General features: G+C 39.9%; 1 protein-coding gene across 1 annotated transcript in view; it reads right to left on the bottom strand.

Moving 5' to 3' along the window:
- Positions 1 to 279: 279 nt before the first annotated feature.
- Positions 280 to 22,726, bottom strand: part of Rnls (renalase, FAD dependent amine oxidase) — a 262,579-nt gene continuing 240,132 nt past the window's right edge. The window contains exon 7 of the mRNA XM_021151942.3: positions 280 to 806. Coding sequence (XP_021007601.1) covers positions 654 to 806 — 153 coding nt within the window. The 3' untranslated portion in view covers positions 280 to 653. The remainder of the gene's footprint in view (positions 807 to 22,726) is intronic.

The following is a 22,726-nucleotide window of genomic DNA, read 5'->3' as shown; positions in this document are numbered from 1 at the left end:
GCTTGATAGACTTCCTCTCAGGTTCTATTTAACTTTTATCTCACATACAAAGACTGGAATTTGGTTTAAGGGCAAAAGACATTGTGTGACTTGGAAGATGAAGATGACTCATGTCATTTTCTGACAAACTACAGGGGGTCCCGTTGTGGGTCAAGCAGTTCTTCAAACTGTGGTCTACGTGACCCAGAGCTTCAGAAAGTAAATGAGAAAGAAAAATTATTCCATGTGAGAAATCTTGCGGTCCAATAATACATGTGAGGCTATAAAACGACATTTGGTAGTAACTGTTCTTTATTTAGAACTGAAGTTTTCAAAAGGATAATAAAGCTTTCCCATGAATGAGAACTTTGGTTTAGTATAATTCTGCGCTTGGGTTATTTATGACTTAGAAGTACCATTTTTCTCCAATAAGGATTAGTAATAAAAAGTCAGAAAAGTGAGGAAGAAATATAGCCTAAGAAGTTATCATTTTACTATGGGTAGTAGCTATCAAGATTATAACATTGTTTTTATATTTCATATTTAAAATAACAGTAAGTGAAGACATCTTCCAAAGTAATTTCTCTTCACAGAAAGGAAAATAGAACAATTAATAACAGAGGATTGTGAAAACAAAAATCCTAAAGTAAATGTAGAGAACAAGAACACAGACACTAAATATAACGCTTTAAAACTTTCATGACACTCAGGGCAGAGGAGATGCAGCCATTGAAGTTGGAGTGAGTAAATCCATCCCCTCCGCACACCAGGAAAGGCCTGAGATGAAGCGTCATCTGGCCAGGTCTGTTGCAAACTGAGTTTGTAACCTGAAAAGGCAAAAATAAAGAAAAAGATTGGAGTTGACCTTCAGCCATGGTAATGCCCACCAGGCTTTTGCTACCTGAAGAAATTAAAATTTTATGTGTGGAAAAACTTGGAATATCCCAAAGGTCCCTGCTTGTCGAATTATTTGCATATATTCAATTATCAAATAACAGGAAATACACTGATTTTCTAGATTTGTAGATGCTATGGCTTGAATGCTTATCTACCATCTCCAAATTCATATGTGCGCTCCTATGCTGGATAGTTTTATGTCAACTTGAAACAAGCTAAAGCCATCTGAGAGGAGAAAAACTCAATTAACAATAACCTGGGCTCATTTGACAGAGACCTGGGATAAGGGAGGCACCCAAGAATTGCTGGGGTTGAGCTTAGCTGTGACTCACAAGTGCTATTATTCACAAATGGGGATAATGAACCTGAAGAGGCCACCTCCTGTAGCCAGGCAGGAACCCCAGTAGAGCTATAGGGAAACCAATCCACCCATAAAATTTTCAACCAAAATTTATTTTGTCTAAAAGAAATACAGGGATTGAGGTCGGAGGACAGACCGATGGAACGGCCAACCAATGACCAGCCCAACTTGAGACCCATCCTATAGGCAAGCACCCATCCCTGATAGTATTAATGATTCTCTGTTATGCTTGCAGACAAGAGTCTAGCATGGCTGTCCTCTGAGAGGCTCCACCCAGCAGCTGACTCAGACAGATACAGACACCCACAGCCAAACAGTGGATGGAGCTTGGGGACTCTATGGAAGAATAGGGGGAAGGATTGTGGGCCCTGAAGGGGATAGGAACTCCACAGGCAGACCAACAGAGTCAATTAGCCTAGACCCTTGGGGCTCTCACAGACTGAACCACCAACTAAAGAGTATACATGGGCTGAACCTAGGCCTCCATGTTCATATGTAGCAAATGTGCAGCATGACCTTCTTCATGTGGGTCTTGAATGACTGGAGCAGGGGCTATCCCAAAAGCTGTTGCCTGTCTGTGGAATATGTTCTTCTAGCTGGACTGCTTTGTCTGGCCTCAGTGGGAGAGGATGGGCCTAGCCCCACAGAGACTAGAAGTTCCAGGGTTGAGGGATACCCAGGGGGCTCTCACCTGCTCAGAGGAGAAGGGGATAGGAGGAAGGATCGTGGGAGGGCATGACTGGGATACAGGCAGTGATCAGGATGTAAAGTGAATAAGTAGCAACAAACAAACAAACAAACAAACAAACAAGAAATGACTTGGGGCCCACAGAGACTGAACAGCCAAGCAGAGAACATGTGTGGGATGGACCTTGGCCCTTAACATGTATATAAAAGTTGTGCAGCTCGGTCTTCATGGGGGAATTCTAACAGCAGGAGCAGGGGCTATATCTGACTCTGTTGCCTGCTTTTCTTTGCCACAACAGGAGAAGATACACTTAGTCCTACTGGAACTTGGCATGCCAAGGTGGGTTGAAATCCATGGGAGGACTCACTTTTCTGAGGAGAAAGGGAGGACTGAAGGATGGGAAGAGGAGAGGGGGGAGGGAGGGACTGGGAGAAGAGGAGGGAGAGGAAGATGAGGTAGGGATAGAAAGTAAATTAAAAAATACACCACCACCAAAAGACACATTAAGTTAAAAAAGAAGAAGAAGAAGAAAGAAAAAGCCTTCATAAGAGCAAGCTTTAGGCAAGTCTGCAGGGCATTTTCTTATTTTGTAATGGATGGGGGAGAGACAAGCCCATGGTGGGTTGTGAAATCTCTGGGATGCTGTCCTGGTTTCTATAAGAAAGCAGGCTGAGCAAAGCCATGAGAAACAGTAAGTCAGTAGACAGTACTCCTCCATGGCTCCTGTCTCCAGGTTCCTGCCCTGCGTGAGATCCTGTCCTGACTTCCTTCTATAATAAATGGTGATATGGAGGTGTAAGCCAAATAAACCATTTCTCCCTCTACTTGCTTTATGGTTACAATGCTTCATAGAGCATTAGTAACCCTAGTTAGACAACTCCTAACCACAATGGTGATGGTATTTGAGGAAAGGACCTTTTGGAATGTGAAAGGCTCTGCAAAAGATCAATGCCCTTATACAGGCCCAGCAAAGCTTGTTGACAGCTTCTTACACAGGAGCTAAAATCCACCAACTATGAAGAAAACAGGACCTCACCAGACACTGAACTTGCCATAGCTTTGGCCTTGGCTATTCCACTCTCCAGGACTGTGAGAAACACCATTCTTTTGCACATATGACCCCACCCCCCAGTATGTTATACTGTAAAGCAGGCTAAACAGAGCAAGACACCCCCACCTTTCCCCTTCTTTTCTCATGTAATTTCTGTGTACTGTTCTCATTTGTCTTCTCTCAGCACTGGGGGTAGGGGGTAGCGGTAGGGGGGTGGGGGGAGGTGGAGGTGAGGGTAGAGTGGGGAGGGGGTTGAATTTTAAAGCATCCCATCCTTGTCTTAGACCAGAGAGTGACCTCCTTCTGTTTACTGAGCACTTCCTATGTGTTGAGGGGTTGTTCAGCATTTGTAGGCTGCTTTGCACACTTGGAGTAATATAATGCTACCAATCCATGTAAGAGACTATGGGAATCTGATGGATGCATGGCTCCAGCAGTCAAGGTCATTCTAAGGGAAAGAACAGCATATGTAAACGCTGTAGGTCACTGTGTGTGTATGTGTGTGTGTGTGTGTGTGTGTGTGTGTATGCAAAAATGTTGAGGTGGGGTAGTATAGAGGAAGGGATATGGTAGAGAGGACAGATAGAAGAGATATCGACTTTCAAATACTAAAAATATAGTAATTATAACATAAAATTTCCCATTGAATATGTAGAATTTACTACTTAAAGGGAGAAAAATAAGCTGAAGTTCGAGATTTATTTTGTTCTTATAACAAGGCCTATAATATTTGAAATGATGGAGGTGAAGGTTATTTCCAGGAAAAAGTATCCACAGGATCAACTGGATGATGCTATTAAGCCTTCACAGCTAAGAAAATAAGCAGGAGTTAAATTTAGTTGGACACTGCGATGGTTGGCTACTGAGGTATGCAACCTCCATAGAATGCCAGCATAGACACACTTACAACCATGGAAACTCATCCAGCCTTCATGGCACAGCTTTTCACATAAACCATCACATGGTGGCTCTCTCTATCCATGGCTTCATGAAGGGTTCTGCAGTAGAGACTAGAAGGATTTTTGTTTCCTCTAACATCAGGAAAATAATGTATACATATGACTCACATTATTTGGACTATGGTATGAAGACTTTTAGATTCTAGATTGAGGTAATACATATCCTTAGAATTTATTTTGGGTGTGTGCTTCTGTGTGTATATGTGATGTGTTAATGTGTACATGTGGGTATGTACATGAGGAGGCAAGAGGTTAGCAACTTTTCAACTTATCAACTTCTGTCTTTTTAGACAGGGTCTTTCCCTGCTGAAACCATTTGGAAGAGATGTGACACAGTTCCTGCTCCAGGAGCAGAGCCAGTAGGGTGTGGCCCTCCAAGAGGGTTGATGGTTGGTAGGTGTAAGCCTTGTTTGTATATTTTACTTTATGTTCCTTCAGGAGAATGTCCTCTTTACCAAGGTTAATGCCTCCATGATAATCAGAGACAGCATGAGTCCAGGTGTGTCTAAAGTCCTTAGCAAAATGGTAAACGCTATGACCTTCAGGACAACCCTTAAGGCTGTGGGAAAGAACTTTGAAAACACAAGAGTTCAAGAATATATAATTCCTCAATTATGCAAAATATAAGGATGCACTATGAATTCATGATGGGCTTCATGGGCCCAAAAGAACAAAGGCAGCTATAATATAAGTCATCTTATCAGAAAGGTATTAAAGAAGGAGAAGGAGATAAAGAGATTTAGGGAGTGGTGATCTCAGAGCTGGATCCCACCCAGGTAGCTTATTGTCTATACTTTCAAAGGCAGGCAGATCTCTGAATTTCTTGCTGTGTTAAAAAAAATGTATTTGCTGTCTTTTTCTAAGAATCAAGGATCATAAAATGCTATTTCAAGAGAAAAAGCAGAACCTGAGTAAACAATTGAATTGATATGTAAATAAAAGACTGGGCTTTGGTCTGCAAGAGCTGAGATATCTAAAGAGCAGTCTTGAGCAGAACAAAAGGCTGTCATTGTGTACCCAGTGACTGACTTCAAGTCCTTCTTTTTGCCTGTCCCAAATACCCTTTCCTCAGAACCCCTCTCCCAGCTGAGGCTGGTCCTTGGCATTTCCCTAAACTTACAAATTTGACTAGGCTGGGTGGCATCCTGGGGAAGTGTTCTAACAAAACGCTCTTCTATTTTGCTTTAACAAGAGATAAAGACTTTGAGGTCCCCATGTTACTCACACACAAGCACAATACTGACAGCTTCATATTCATACCTTTCTGGGGGCTACTTTATAGAATCATATATATATGTACAGAAGATATATATATATATATATATATATATATATATATATATATACACAGAAGATAAACTTGAACCCTTAGAGATAAAGTCCTTTGGGTAGCAAAGTAGCTCATATTAGGGACAGAGAAGCACATACTTGGGTATTCAACTAGAGCTTTCAACTTCTGCTTAGGTAGAATTTTAATAAATTGGATTATTTGATTTGTCCGTGAAACATTAGGGAAGGGAGGAAACTTCTAATGTCTTAGATATTCAGGTAGCAATATTTTCAAAATGTTTCAAGTCTGAAAGTAAGGGAATCATAGTTTTCTTGGAACAGGATATATGGTCAAGAGAACACTGGCAGGACCTTAGATGAACCTGGGGTAAGCTCTTAATTATGAAGTCTCTCCATTATGGGGAAGGCTTGGGAGTTTCTATTTTACTCTGCAGGTAGATTTAAATCACCTAGAAAAAATACCTTGCCTTTTCTGCTTTGCCTTTTATACATCTGATCAATCTATGTTTATAGGCGTGTGACATTAGGTATCTATCGAAAGCAGGCACAAGTCCTTTCTGGACAGCCATGCATGCCACACATGTGAAGCAGAGAAACCTGAATTTCCACAGGGCTGTTTCAGCCCTGACATATATTTTAAATACAACTCTTGAGATGTGGTTCATGGCTGTGGCAGAAAGCATAGCCAAAGGCTGTATTATTGTGAGAGATTGTGGTTTTTACAATGGCAAGATCCTCTCTTGCAAGGCTCTCTGTTTCCTTCATATGGCTGAAGACACTTGCCAACACCCCCCCTCCCCACTTTCATATTTTCCTTGTTGGGTAATTGCAGAATGGTTGATTCCACCTTCAATGCAATGTGGCTGATTTCATCCAAACTGCTGGCTGGCTAATCAGTGGCCCACTTTTTCAGCCATGTGATCTGGCATCAGGCATTTACTATTCAGTAAATTAAATTACACGGCACTGACGGATTACCAGATCTCAACATGCAGAACATTTTCCCTAAAGCTCCCTTCTGCTCATCATTTCTAAGTCTAAGAGGGTATAGGTTCATTATGGAGATGGCAACCGGAAGGTATTAAAACCAACACAAGTGGGGAGTTTATAAGCGTCTGTTCTTCATAGGCTCACATCTAGGTGGATATGGATCAGTGAATTATCCCCTTATGTGAATTTTCTGGATGCGTACATTTTAATTATTTAAAATGTTTTGTTTTAAAAATTATACATAGTGTACTGGGCTTTGTCAATCTGACACAAACCTAGACATAGCTGGGAAGAAGCAATCTTAATTGAGAAAATGTCCCCAGAAGATTAACCTGTAGGGAAGTCTGTGGGGTATTTTCTTACTATGTGATTGATGTGGGAGGGCACAGCACATTTGGATCATACCATTTCTGGGCAGGTGATCTTGGGATATACAATAAAGCAGGCTGAACAAGCCAAAAAGCAACAATCCTCCATGGCTTCTACTGTTCTTTCCCCACTTGAGTTCCTGCCCTGACTTCCCTCAGCTACCAACTATTACCTGGAAGTAGAAGAGGAAATAAATGGAATAAATCCTTCTTTTTCAAAGTTGCTTTTAGTCATGTGTTTTAGCAAATCAACACACACACACACACACATACACACACACACACACACACACACACACACACACACACACACACACACACACACACTATTTTAGCCATAACTGTAAATACATCTTTTGCAAACATAAAAAGTTAATAAATATACTTAAATAAGCCTTTCCCAAGACTCAGTCATATTCAGGATTTGACTCCACTGACTAGGCAGAGCTGCTGATATCTGATGTTCATGGTCTTCCCCCAACAATCCATCCTCCCTCTCTGTCTAAAGCAGTGGTTTTCAGCCTGTATGTCATGACCCCTTTATGGGTGAGTTAAATGACCCTTTCACAAGGGTGGTCTAAAACCATCAGAAAACTCATTATCATTTATTACAGTAGCAAAATTATAGTTATGAAGTAGCAATGGAAATAATTTTATGATTGGGGTTTGGGGGGTGGGGGTCACCACAATATGAAGAACTGTACTAACAGTTTGTAGCTTTAGCAAGGTTGAGCTCTGGTCTAGAGCATGGGAAACATGCTTTTCTTATGAGGCTGTGTTATTGAGTTCTACTGGGCTTTTTCCTTAGAACCATTGATGTCCCCTCTGCAAGTTTAGATCATACATAATAGAAAAAGAGTGTAAACGGAGTTTCTTTTCAGTGAAACAAAAGTACCCAGGCAGCAGCCAGACTGCTTAAATAATTAAATAATTTGTGGTCAGGGACTGCCCACTCTAATGAGAAAACAACCAACTTCACATGTATGAAAATTGTCTCCTGACTGCCTTCTTGCTCCTCGATGGTATTTTATAATGGGTGAAATAAGACAAATATTAAATAGATCAGGAGAGGAGATAAAGTAAAATGCATAAGAAGTAGCAACAGCCCACGAATACAAAAATAATAAAGGAGAGGAAGGACCCTGGAGGCAGGGCCTGTCCTGCATCTCATTGTCTGGACTTAATGCATTCAGCCATATTGGTTCAAGCTCTTCATTTTCTCAGCCTATTTAAACGGACAGCATCATGCAGAACTGACAGGAATAGCTGCTGACCAGAGACTCGACCCCTTCACCTACAAAGGTGAATGCCCCGAATCCAGAAGCAAGTCTGGTTTTCTTCCAGACCATTCATCTTGAAAGACAAGTTTCTCCAACTGTCACAGTGCATCAGGGGTGGGTGGCCTGCACAGGAACTTCTGACAGACATCAGGAATCGACTGTGGCATTCTTTTCCACTGAGCTCAGAAGTAGCTGCAACACCTTTGCCTCAGTGCTCTGGGCCACTACCAGCTGGTTGGAACTGGCAGTGGTTAGGAATCCTGTACATCAACCAGACATCAGAAGGCGAATGAGCAAACATGTAACCAGAAGTGCAGGAATGAATCACTTGCTTCTCTCCCCACTTCTTTCTTCTCACTAAAATTAGGCTGGCCTCACGCTTTTCCCTTCTCCACATTAGAGAGCTTTTAATGTGAAGGGAAAGACTGTAGCAGTCACTTTCTCGTGTTAGAAGCTCAATTATAGTTCCTCTAAAATCTTCTAAACTCCCTACAGACTACCACCCTCCCATAGAATGTCATACCAGAGCTCTGACTGCACACAGAAATAAAGCTTTGTCTGCAGGCGCAGTTCTGCAGAAGCACACATTATGAAGATCAGAAATTGTGGGCAAAATAGAGCTGGAAATGATGACTCCTAACCTATGGTGCTAACAGAATACTGAGTACCACTGGAAAGCCATTAGCAGCCCCACTGTCCCAGCCTCTGCTTTTAGCTGGAGTGATTCATTCTCTGCCGTCAAAGCTTTGGACTTTGTGATGTAGGTCTTGGAAGGTAGATACTTCTAAAAGAGATGGATTTGATATAAATTAAAAAATGGGATCGGGGATGTAGACTTCTTTCATCAGTCCACTATGTTGGTGCAGAGAAAGGGTCTTTATCATCTGTGTTTGCACCTTTGTTGAAGAACCTATTATGGTGGAATACCCACAGTTCTTAATCCCATTGAAACAATTATTACTTATATTTTTGGTTGTGAACCTAGCTTTTAATGGCTAAAGAAGCTTGGAATATCCACAATACAACTCACAGACCATATGAAACCCAAGAAGAAAGAAGATCACACCAAAGTGTGGATGCTACAGTTCTACTCAGCAGGTGTAAAAGATAATCTCTGGGAAGTAGAGGGAAAAAGGGACCTGGGAGGGAGAAAGGAGGGGGAGGGAAAAAGAGGGGCCAGTTCAGTTATGAGAGGAGATGGTGGAGATGTACAGAGGGTCAGGAATTTGAAAGTAGGTACATAGCATTGGGGTGGGGTGGGGGAACTGGGGTAGCCACTAGAAAGTCCCAGATGCCAGGGACCCAAGAGGTTCCCAGGACCCAACAGGGAGGACATTAGCCAAAATATTCAACAAAGGGGAGATAGGACCTGTAGAGACCATATCCAGTGGATAGGCATGTCCCCAGTTGAGGGACAGGGCCATCTACCTACCTCAAAAATATTAATCCAGAATTCCTCCTGTCAAAAGGAAAAGCAGGGACAAAGAGTAGAGCAGAAAGCTGAAGGAAAGGCCATCCAGAGACCGCCCCACCTAGGGATCCATCCCACATGTAGACATCAAATGCAGACACTATTGCTGATGCTAAGAAGTGCTTACTGACAGGAGCCCAGTATAGCTGTCCCCTGAGAGGCTCTGCCAGAGCCTGATCAATACAGAGGCGAATGTACACAGCCAACATTGGACTGAGCACAGGGACCCCAGTGGAGAAGATAGGGCAAGGATTGAAGGAACTGAAGGGGTTTGCGACCTCATAGGAAGAACAACAATATCAACCAGCCAGATCCCACCACCCCTGAGCTCCCAAGGACTAAGCCATCAACCAAAGCGTACCCATGGCTCCAGCTGGATATGTAGGAGAGGACTGCTTTATCTGGCATCACTGAGAGGGGAGCCCCTTGGTCCTGTGAAGGCTTGATGACCCAGGGTAGGGGAATGCTAGGCTGCTGAGAGAGAAGTTGGGGGTTAGGGGTAGCACCCTCATAGAGGCAGGGGGGAGGGAGGAGAGGATAAAGGGCTAGTGGAGGGAAAACTGGGAAGGGGGATAACATTTGAAATGTAAATAGATAAAATAGCCAATTTAAAAAATGAAAAGATTGTAAAAAATTAGTTTCACCAAAGGAAGGCATTTCTGTAGAATTTTCAGTTTTTTCCTATAATACTTCATGTTTTTTTTAAAGCTTTATTATTTTTATTGTGAAAAAAGCATGTGTCAATTACTTCAAAACATAAGCAACAGACACGAAATCTGTATGGTTCCACCAATATGTTCTTGACAGCACCCAGTAGTCCTCCTTACCCACAGGAGATGCATTCCAAGTTACCCTGTGGATATCCAGGATAACACTGGGTAAAGGTGAGTTCCTCCCACCACTATGAACTATGGTTTTCCATAGTTCATTTACCATGGGTATCTGAAGACAAAAAATATTCCAGAAGCAAACAACTCATACATCTAATGTGACATGCTGCTCTGAGGAGCTTGACGCGATCCCATGCACCCTCTTATCTGTCCAGAATGTGAGTCACCTCTAAGTCCAATGTGTCCATGTTTACAAGGCTCGTTTTTATATGAGTTAGCACTACCTGTCTCACGGCAGTTCTTCATGTAAATTTTATTACTTTAGTTGTCTTATTTTACTATTACTTATTGTTAATATTCTACTGTGTCTGTTATAAAAAAAACTAACACTAGCACATAGTTACAGAAAAAACAGCATATACATAGGAAGGATTATTATTTTCAATTTCAGGCATTCATTGGGGATCTTGGCAAGAACCCTTCATAGATAAAGGAGGGAATATAGGATGGGATAATTCATATAAAAATTAACCTTGTAAGATACTGGATAATTTTACCATCCTTGTAATTACATTTATATTCAAATTCATCATTCTTCTATTACATTCCTGTGCATCACTTTGATTCCTTTGGGCATGCATGAGTCTCGATAACACAGATGTTTATACTTTCACTTGTGATTTTAACAGTAATATGTTATCTTTTAAAAACAATCTTGATTCATTCTAGTGGACCTATTGATGGTGACTCTTAAATTTGATCTGAATCCAGGGACTCCTCTTGTCTCCTAATTGCACATTTACTTGCCTGAGGTGCCTGACTATTAACAGCCTTGCCTTGTGTTCCCCCATCCTGTGTGTGTGAAGGCTGGATGGCTGGAATTGATTCCACAGTTCTTTGCCTTCTCTTACATGGCACCATGACATCAGAGTGAGTGGCTATAATGGCCCCATGTGTGAAAGGCTTGTTCCTCAGCCTATGGTGGGGCAACAATTTCTAGATGGGCCTGTAGGAGGAAGTTAGCTCACTGGGCATGTTTGAACTTGGACCTTTCTTGTGCTGCTCAGTTGTTGTGAGGTGAACAGTTTACATCTCATATGGCTGTCTTAGTCTCTGTGAAGACACCAATGCCACTGCAGTTCTTATAAAGAAAAGCATTTAACTGGGCTGGCTTATCTTTCAGAGGTTTAGTCCATTATCATTATGGTAGGAAGCATGGCAACGTACAGGCAGACCTGGTGCTGGAAAAGGAACTGAGAGTTCTACAAATTGATCTGAAGGCAGCTGAAGGAGACTGTGTTTCACACTGGGTGTAGCTTGAGCATATGTGAAATCAAAGCTTACCCCCACAGTGACATACTTCCTCCAAGGCCACACTTCCTAACAATGCCATTTCCTGTGGCCAAGCATTCAAACGCATGAGTTTATGGGGGCCATTCCTATTCAAACCATCACAATGGTCTTTCCACCATTGAGGTACAACCTTTTCCAGACGACCATGAACTGAGGTTTTATAAATCATAAGACAACATAAGCATTTCCCCCACAAAGTTTACTTTCTCAGGTATTTTGCCACAGAACTGCAAGGCTAACTAACAGTGTAAGTAAACATGTCTGTTGGAATGTAAACACATTCACCTTAATTTCAAAAGCTGTGGTACCTAATTATTTACACTATTATTACCACACTGTAGGCACACGTCAGTGAAGTTAAAGATTTTATGTAGTGTTGTTGAGGGTACACACACACAATGAAAGCCTCTTGGAAACCTTTAGGGATCAGAGAGTAAAGAGATCACTTTTTCTGGGTGACTTAGGCAATCAACACCCATAGCTTCATATTCTATATATGCTTATGTTTTTGTGTTATACCAGTGACAATATACAATGGAGCATAGCTGTTATATCTCTGTTTATCACTATATCATTAAGAAAAGTGATAAAACTATCTGTCAACCACACACTTAATAATATTGAAAAGTAACCCAGAACTGGAAATAATGGCAAATTGGAGGATTCACTATACATTTTTGTCCATTTAAAAATCTATTTCTGTGAATGATTCACCACACTTGACTATGGACTTTTAACAATTCCAGTGCCATCTCCTCTTGGGTTGTAGAATTTAATATTCACAGAGAGTTTTATCAATACACAGGCACTTCCCCTGGGGAAGGTGAATTTTAATTGGGCCATCTGTGTTCTGTTCTTCACCTCATCTTTCCACTGGTCTTCTCATCTTTCTAACGTTCTATTATATTTAATGGTGATTTTATAAGCCCGTTTCTTTGTTACACTTTAGAGAATCTTTTACTTGTATTATGGATGCTTGGTTGCAAAGCTCTGTGTCTAGTATGACAGAGAGCTGCTATAAAATTACCACTGGCTATGATACGTTCTCAGTGTGGGAGAAAATGATGTGGTTTGGTCAATTCTCAGTGGGGCTGTTCACTTTATTGGTATTTATCTATACAATTTTAATAAACCATTGGGCAGATGCAGAGTGAATGCACCACAAATCAATTATATTATCCATGTAGTAGTAGCTTCAGTAATCACAAACTGCAAAGGACATACTTTGCTGACCTTGTGAGTTTGATTGCCAAGGTCTACACTGGGTCTCTTAAAGTTCTGAAAGTATTCGAGTAGATCATTTTGGTAAACTGTATTCAGAAGAAACATACAATAAAGAACGACATATGGCTTCCTCCTGCACTGTCTCAGAACAGATGACACAATAGGCACAACACACTTCCCTTTAGAAGTTTTAATTTAGTGGAAAATAGCTTGGCCCTTCAGCAACTTTTAGTATATTAACTCATTAATTATTCAAATTTGTCTTATTTCTAGGTGCTGTTGAGCACTGTGGAAGGTGGGAAGGTACCAACCCCGTTTCCTTTCTCTAGAGTGAGTTCTTAGTTTATTTTTCATCTGAGTATAAACAGTTTGAAGCAGTCTCCTAGCAAACCTGATTGCTTGAGCCTGTAGAATGCAGAGAGGTAAAAGCGTTTTCAAGTGGTGAATCCAGAGAGAAAATGAAGACTGATTCCAACTCATCACCCTTCCCTTGTGGGTGATCAGTGCCTAATTTTCCACCCAAGCAACCCTTCTGCATCCATTCTCCCATTCGCTATCTATTCTTCTTGATGACCCTGAAGTCTGGCCCTTGACATATTCTGGTTCGCATGCATGCTGAATGGACCCAGAAGCCTTTTGTCTGAGATGTAAGATTAAGGTAAAAAAGGATTTGGGGTTCTTGAAATGACCTTCTTTCTACTTTTGATAGCACAAAATAAAAGGGTTGAGTTTGTGCTCTAAGGAGAGACAATGATGGATTATAAAAAGCAGGGATAGTTTTAAAGACAGCTTAATTGAGGATGAAATTAAATAGGTGAAAACACTCTTGTCATGCAGCCTGTTTATCCTTTGAGTAGGGAAAGGCCACTGATTTTTTTGAGTTAATTTTATATCCAGTTACTTCACTGAAGCTGTTTATCAGGTTTAGGAGGTCTCTGGTGGAATTTTTAGGATCACTTATACATACTATCATATCATCTGCAAATAGTTATATTTTGACTTCTTCCTTTCCAATTTTTATCCCCCTGGTCTCCTTTTGTTGTCTAATTGCTCTGGCTAGGACTCCGAGTACTATACTGAATAGGTAGGAAGAAAGTGGGCAGCCTTGTCTAGTCCCTGATTTTAGTGCAATTGCTTCAAGCTTCTTTCCATTTAGTTTGATGTTGGGTTCTGGTTTGCTGTATATTGCTTTTATTATGTTTAGGTATAGGCCTTGAATTCCTGATCTTTCCAATACTTTTATCATGAATGGGTGTTAGATTTTGTTAAATGCTTTCTCATCACCTAACAAGATGATCATGTGGTTTTTATCTTTGAGTTTGTTCACATAGTGGATTAAGTTGATGGATTTCCGTATATTAAACCATCCCTGCATCCCTGGAATGAAGCCTACTTGATCATGGTGGATGATCGTTTTGATGTGTTCTTGGATTCGGTTTGTGAGGATTTTACTGAGTATTTTTGCATCGATATTCATAAGGGAACTTGGTCTGAAGTTCTCTTTCTTTGTTGGGTCTTTATGTGGTTTAGGTATCGAGTAATTGTGGTTTCACAGAATAAATTGGGTAGAATACCTTCTGTTTCTATTTTGTGGAATAGTTTGAAGAGAAGTGGAATTAGGTCTTCTTTGAAGGTCTGATAGAACTCTGGGTCTGATAGACCCATCTGGTCCTGGTTTTTTTTTTTTTTTGGTTGGGAGACTATTAATGACTGCTTCTATTTCTTTAGGGGATATGGGACTGCTTAGATCATTACTCTGATCCTGATTTAATTTTGGTACCTGGTATCTGTCTAGAAGTTTGTCCATTTCAACCAGGTATTCCAGTTTTGTTGAGTATAAATAGTTGAGTATAATTTTGTAGTAGGATCTGATGTTTTGGATTTCCTCGTGTTCTGTTGTTATGTCTCCCTTTTCATTTCTGATTTGGTTAATTAGGATACTGTCCCTGTGCCCTCTAGTGAGTGTGGCTAAGGGTTTATCTATCTTGTTGATTTTCTCAAAACAAACAAACAAACAAACAAACAAACACCCAGCTCCTGGTTTGGTTCATTCTTTGTATAGTTTGTTTGTTTGTATGTTTGTTTTTGTTTCTACTTGGTTGATTTCAGCCCTGAGATTGACAATTTCCTGCTACTTGGGTGAATTTGCTTCCTTTTTGTTCTAGAGCTTTTAGGATGCTGTCAAGCTGCTAGTATGTGCTTCTTCTTGTTTCTTTTTGGCGGCACTCAGAGCTATGAGTTTTCCTCTTAGGACTGCTTTCACTGTGTCCCATAAGTTTGGGTATGTTGTGTCTTCATTTTCATTAAACTCTAAAAAGTCTTTAATTTCTTTCTTTATTTCTACCTTGACCAAGTTATCGTTGTGTAGAGTGTTGTTCAACTTCCATGTGAACTTTGGCTTTCTATTATTTATGTTGTTATTGAAGATCAGCCTTAGTCCATGGTGATCTGATAGGATGCATGGGACAATTTCAATATTTTTGTATCTGTTGAAGCCTGTTTTGTGACCAATTATATGGTCAATTTTGGAGAAGGTACCATGAAGTGCTGAGAAGAAGGTATATCCTTTTGTTTTAGGATAAAATGTTCTGTAGATATCTGTTAAGTCCATTTGTTTTATAACCTCTGTAAGTTTCAATGTGTCTCTGCTTAGTTTCTGTTTCCAGGATCTGTCCATTGATGAGAGTGGGTTGTTGAAGTCTCCCACTATTATTGTGTGAGGTGCAATGTGTGCTTTGAGCTTTACTAAAGTTTCTTTAATAAATGTGGATGCCCTTGCGTTTGGAGCATAGATATTCAGAATTGAGAGTTCATCTTGGAAGATTTTACCTTTGATGAGTATGAAGTGCCCCTCCTTGTCTTTTTTGATAACTTTGGGTTGTAAGTTGATTTTATTAAATATTAGAATGGCTACTTCACCTTGTTTCTTTGGACCGTTTGCTTGGAAAATTGTTTTCCAGCCTTTTACTCTGAGGTAGTGTCTGTCTTTGTCACTGAGGTGGGATTCCTGTATGCAGCAAAATGTTGGGTCCTGTTTATGTAGCCAGTCTGTTAGTCTATGTCTTTTTATTGGGGAATTGAGTCCATTGATATTATGAGATATTAAGGAAAAGTAATTGTTACTTCCTGTTATTTTTGTTGTTAAAGTTGCGATTATGTTCTTGCAGCTGTCTTAGGTTTGTTGAAGGATTGATTACTTTCTTGCTTTTTCTAGGGTGTCATTTCCCTCTTTGTTTTGGAGTTTTCCCTTTATTATCCTTTGAAGGGCTGGATTCATGGAAAGGTATTGTGTGAATCTGGTTTTGTCATGGAATTCTTTGGTTTCTCCATCTATGGTAATTGATAGTTTTGTTGGGTATAGTAGCCTGGGCTGGCATTTGTGTTCTCCTAGTGTCTGTATAACATCTGTCCAGGATCTTGTGGCTTTCATAGTCTCTGGTGAGAAGTCTGGTATATTTTTGATAGGTCTGTTTTTATATATTACTTCACCTCTTTCCCTTTACTGCTTTTAATAGTCTATCCTTATGTAGTGCATTTGTTGTTCTGATTATTATGTGTTGGGAGCAATTTCTTTTCTGGTCCTGTCATTTGGAGTTCTGTAGGCTTCTTGGATGTTCATGGGCATCTCTCTCTTTAGGTTAGGGAAGTTTTCTTCTATAATTTTGTTGAAGATATTTACTGGCCCTTTAAGTTAAAAATCTTTATTCTCATCTATACCTATTATTCTTAGGTTTGGTCTTCTCATTGTGTCCTGGATTTCCTGAATGTTTTGAGTTAGGATCTTTTTGCATTTTCTTTGATTGTTGTGTCCATATTTTTCATGGAATCTTCTGCACCTGAGATTCTTTCTTCTATCTCTTGTATTCTGTGACTGATGCTCACATCTATGGTTCCTGATTTTTTTTCCTAGGGTTTCCATCTCCAGAGTTGTCTCCCTTTGGGTTTTCTTCATTGTTTCAACTTCCATTTTTAGATCTTGGATGGTTTTGTTCAATTCCATCACCTGTTTGGTTGTGTTTTGCTGTAAAGGGATTTTTGTGTTTCCTCTTTAAGGTCTCCTACTTGTTTAGCAGTGTTTTTTTTTTGTAATTCCTTGAGGGATTTTTGTGCTTCCTCTTTAAAGGCTTCTACCTGTTTAGCAGTGTTCTCCTGTATTTCTTTAAGTGAGTTATTAATGCCCTTCTTAAAATCCTCTACCAGTATCATGAGATATGATTTTAAATCCACATCTTGCATTTCAGGTGTGTTTGGGTATCCCAGACTCACTGTGGTGAGCATACTGGGTTTTGAAAATGCCCAGTGGTCTTGGTTTCTGTTAGTAAGATTCTTTCATTTGCCTTTTGCTTTCTGGTAATCTCTGGTGTTAGATGTTCTAGCTGTCTCTGGCTGGAGCTTGTTCCTCCTGTGATTCTTTAGCTCTTGACAGCACTCCTGGGAGATCAATTCTCTCCTGAGTCCCAGTGGTCAGAGCACTCTCTGCAGACAAGGTCTCCTCTTGCAGGGAAGGTGCACAGAAGTATGGAGCTCAGATCCACCTCCTGAGTCCTGGGGTCCGAACCCTCCCTGGATTCCGACTCTCCTCTGTCAGGTCTGGGTCTCAGCTCTGTCTCCTGGCTGAGGATGAATGCCCGAAGGGACCCTATCCAAGGAACTCTGTTGCTTCTGCCACCCACATGCTCTCCTGCGTAGACTGGTCTTAGTGATCCCAAGATTCTGGGTGTGCTAGAGCCTGCCTTTGTCTTTTGACCTTGTTGCTGCTATCACAAGACCCTCTGGGATTTTTGGAACTGATGTTGCCTTCCACTCACCAGTGATCTCAAGATCCCGGGTGTGCTAGGGTGCCTCCACTGAGATCGTGCCCAAGATAATGAGGGTGCAACTTGTTTCTAAGGAAAGGTGTGACACCTTGTCTTTACAATACTGGCATGTCAGAATTAGAGTCCCTTCACATCTGTTTCAGAACTTGCCAGCTTCAGATTTTTTTTATGAGGCATTTTTTAGGCGAGTAATAGTCTCTTAATTAAGGTTTAAAACTACATGCCCCTAATAGTCAATGATGTTCAGTATTGTGTACATGTGTGTGTGTGCATGTGTGAATTGCACATGTGCTTACTTTCTATTTACTTTTCCTTGTATGTGGTAAACAACATAAAACTTACTACTAGGTACACCCATTGGAAAACACTAATCTACTTTATTTTTGTAGCATTTTATTAATATTTTAAAATTATATTTTTATTGTTTAAAACAGTTTTAAATTCAAATATATTTTGATTATATTCTCCCCGCCAAGTCCTTTCAGGTCCTCTCCCCTCTATATCCACCCAACTTTAAGTTCTTTCTCAAGAAAGAAACAAAAACCAAGAGACAAACAAAACCAATACAACAACAAAACCCTCCAAACCAAGAAAAAACAATAAAACAACACCCACATAAACAAAACAAAACAAAACAAAAAAACCCCCACCAAATTGTAACCAAATAAAATCAGACAAAAATGTGTGGAGTCCATTGTATGTTGGTCAGCTATTCCTGAACATGACACCTACCCTGAAATGGGTGATGTTCCCAGTGGATCTGCCCATAGTAGAGATGACACATAAATAGAATCATTTGATATATAACCTTTGTGATTGGCTTCTTCCATTTAGCATGATCCTTTCAAGGCTTTTCCACGAGCTAGCATTTATCAGTAGTTGACCAGTTTTTATGTTTGAACTATATTCCAGTGTATGGATATGCCACATTCCATCAGCTGATGAACTTTGGGCTGTTTATAAATTTGGCTATTTTGAATATTGTTGTCCAAAATATCTGAAGATATTCAGTTGATTCTTTTGAGAATGACAGGATTATAATTTACCACCCAGTTGTTTTCTTAGGAAGTTGACTCATTGCATATTCCTTACAGAAAAGCACAAACACTTCACTTCTCCATATACTCACAAAGACTCCTTGATTTATATTAAAAAAATTATAGCTATCCTCAACAAAAGCCACTGAGAATAATGGTTTTATAAATTTAATGTATGCTAATAAATTTATAGCTCTAGTGGTTGTAAGTTCACTGTTTATCACACTGTGTGGTCTTGCTATGCACTTCCCTAATGGATAGTTTCATGTATTCATCTGTATTTCTTGGGCATTGTGTTGATTCAAGCCCTTTGTTCATTTTTAAATTGAGCTTTCCTATTCCTTTTGAGTTGTAGGAGTGAATTCTTTATATATTCTCTATGTAGATTCTTATTAGAAATGTGACCCATCAAACTTTCCTCTCATTTTATCTTTTTATTTTCTTTTATAAATTATTATTATTTTATTAATTTATATTGTGTGTGTGTTTGCCTGCATGCACATCTGTGCACTGAGTGCATGCCTGGCACATGTAGAGGCCAGAAGAGTGTCAGATCCCCTAGAACTGGAGTTGTAGATGATGATGAATCGCCATGTGGGTGAATGGAATTAAACTTGGAAATAAAAGATCAGTCAGTGCTCTGGCCAGCCAGTGTTGTTATTTGCTGAGCCATCTCTCAGGCCCCTTTTTACTTTTTTGATAATTCTAAAATAAACGAATATTTGATTTCTGAAATAGTTAAAATTACATTTTTCTGTGTGTGTGTGTGTGTGTGTGTGTGTGTGTGTGTGTGAGAGAGAGAGAGAGAGAGAGAGAGAGAGAGAGAGAGAATAAGTGATATCTAAAAAACAACTGTCAAATATAAGATCATGAGAACTTACCCCTGTGCAATTTTCTAGGAATTTAAGGTTGTAGTTTGTGCTTTCTATCTTGTAGAGATTTCAATACTCAGTATGAAGCAGAAACCAGCATCACCCTTTTGTTTATGGAGGTGCAGTTGTTCCAGTGCCCATGCTGGTAAGACTACATTTTTCTCCATTTAATAGACACTGGGACATTGTCAGAAATCAGCTGATCATATGTGGGTTTGCTTCAGGACTCTCACTTATGATGTGCCAATCACATCTACCCTCATGCCAGTCCTGCTTCGAATGGGTAGCTACAGTTTTGTAGTAGTTTTGAAACTAAACTGTGACTCTTCCAATTCAGCTCTTCTTTTAATAGATTGTTTTGGGTTATCTAGGGAACACTTGAAATTTTCTAAGAAAAAAAATCTTGAATCAATTTTGTAAATATAGTATTTATTTTATTTTTAGATGTGTGTGTGTGTGTGTGTGAGAGAGAGAGAGAGAGAGAGAGAGAGAGAGAGAGAGAGACTCTGTGGGTATACACACATACATAATGCTGGTGGAGTCCTGAGGCATTGGATCCCCTAAAGTTGGAATTACAGGTGGTTATGAGCTACCAGACTGGGGTCCTCTATAAAAGCACCACTCACTCTTCACCTCTGAACCACCCCTCTAGCCTCTTGAATTGGGTTTTTCATTTCTGCACTGGCAACTAGGATCTGGATCTGGATAGCAGTGGGTTTGAGCATCTCTTTGGGTCATACCACCTCTTACACGTATCATCTTCAATTCATAGCACCTCTTGGTTCACTTAGGTCATTGTTCCCTTCTCTCAACAATATAGTTCTTGTGTAAATCTCCAATGATTAAATGCAAATATGTTCTTTAGTGTCATGTTCTTCAAATCTTTTGCCCACTTTTAAACAATTGAACCATTTGTATTTTTTTAAATTATTGATTTGTGCGAATTCACTATACATTTGGGATAGTAAACATTTATCAGATATGTGCTTTTCTAACACTTTCTTTTATTTTGCAGTTGCCTTTTTATTCTCCTTATGGTACCTTTCAAATATATTGGTTTTAATATTCAGTAGATACAATTTTTCATTTCCTCTTTTAATAATTTGTGCTCTTTCTATTCTATCTAAAAATGCTTATGAAACCCAAGGTCATACTAATCTTCTCCTATGTTTTCAGTTAGAAATTTTATAGCTTAAGGCTGTCCGTTTATGTTTCTGGTCTACTTCCAGCTCACCCATGAGGGGATGTAACACGGGCTCTGAGTCTAAAGTGAAGTGAACCCGTTTCTGTTTCACTGTTTAGAAGTTATGTCACTAGAGGCACAGTTTACATCAGAAACCAGAACTTCCTCATTTAAAGCAGAGACAGTATTTCCTCCCGGATATCAGGACTGATGTGAGCATCAGATGGGAACAGTCCACGAGGAATGTCTAAGATCAGAGTACAAATGCTAACCATGACTACTCTAGCTGACATCAGGGAAGAAAGAATTCGATGACAATTTGTCACCATTGGGGAAAAGCTAGAACTCAAAAAACCACCAGCAGTTAGACAGGCTAGAAAAGGACTAGCTTTTATGTCGGGTGTGTTTGAATTCCAAGTTTGCTTCCTAGAACCATAATTGTCCTGGAGTTCTGCAATCCTTAACTCACTTACCTTTGCAATGGATGAGAATCTAAGGTCTCTTAGAGCCAGAAAGGAGGGGGTCAGTTATAAATAGATCTCTGTGACTTACACCAAGTAAGGGACTAAAAAATGGGGAAGGGAGGGGAAAAGAAGTGGAGGGTGGAAGCAGGGAGGGAGGAGGGAGGAAGAAAAGAGAGAGAATAAGCATCAGACTATCATGGTACAAAGAAGTCCAGCCACAGATGACAGCATAGGGAAGGGTGGAGTAAGGAACTGGAGAACTGAAATGGAGCCTCTGCTGTAGTCTTCTGATTGTGGCAGTAGGTCAGAGGGCATAGCAGTAGCCATGTCCAGGGACAGGGACAGAATAGCTCCTGTGCTGAACATCCACATGGCTCAGCGTGGCAAACCAAAGTGCTGGATTCAGCGCTTCTGTACAATCTTGTCCCATGTTCTAGCGACATCCTACTTTTCTATGAAACAGAATTCCTGACTGTTCCTCACGTGCACGTTTAACTGGAAAAGTTTGTGCAGTTGTTGGAACACTGCTACTCTCATGGCCTTTTCCTGTCTAAGTTCAACATCTTGTAACACTCCGCTAAAATTCTGTTTTAAGAAGCTGTTTCTTATGGTTTCTTCTGCAAGTTGTCTCTGTATTTTCAAATAACACTTTGCATATCTTTTGTGTCCTTCTGTACTTCAGTGTGACTCTATGCAGAGTGGTTATCCTTTCTGATTGACTATATGGAAACTTGCTGAAGGATGAGAGTGCCTCAGAATCCATTACAGTGACTAACACACAGTTATACCTCAGCAGATGTGTAGTGAATGAAAACATGGATTTATATTACCAATTTCCAATGTAGTATAATTAGATGTTATTAACTGAACTTGTTAGTTGTACAGCATAACACTGATATTTAGTCTAAATAGATCACATAGACATCATTTTCAAGAAATATTGCTGGAATAGGACCTACTTCTAGTGTGTCCATACCCGTGTAATAGCACCTACCATCCAGTATTAATACTGGGTTCAGGTGAATATGAATACATGTAATATATGACATTTTGTTCTCATTAGACATTTAAACATTTCTTATGAACTATTACCATTTAAAGTAATTTAGTAATTTTGAGTAAGTGTGATAATGGCTAAGGGCAGGGTGAGTCCCAGCAGTGTTGGAGAAAAAAATGACTTCATTAAATGTACATGTGTTCAAACATTTAATAGTTCATATATTATGGAATTTTGTGAAAAGAGGAGATATTTAACTGTATAAAGTTAAATTAAACTGTGACTGTACATTCCTAAATCAAGGATGAGATTTCTCAGAATGATATTATAACATGCTTCATCAAAGGAACTGAAGTGAGTGGCCAGCTACATGGAAGATGACTCAGTGGAATGTTTGAAAATGACACTTGCCAGCCTTCCTGTTGTTGCTAGATTGACTCATGCCCTAGTTGATATCGTCCAATATGCAAAAAAATCTATGAACAGATGATGTATAAGCAAGAGTGGTTTGTGCCCATAATTTTATGCCAGGCAATGTTGGTTCAGGGCACAGACATGTTAAATAATCAAACACCAAAAAATGTACAGGCTAGTTTAGGAGAGTAGCAAAAATCA

Source organism: Mus caroli, unplaced genomic scaffold (genome assembly GCF_978045245.1).
Source record: "Mus caroli unplaced genomic scaffold, Mus_caroli_1 scaffold_20, whole genome shotgun sequence".
Taxonomy (NCBI): domain Eukaryota; kingdom Metazoa; phylum Chordata; class Mammalia; order Rodentia; family Muridae; genus Mus; species Mus caroli.
This window is presented reverse-complemented; position numbering and strand designations above follow the sequence as displayed.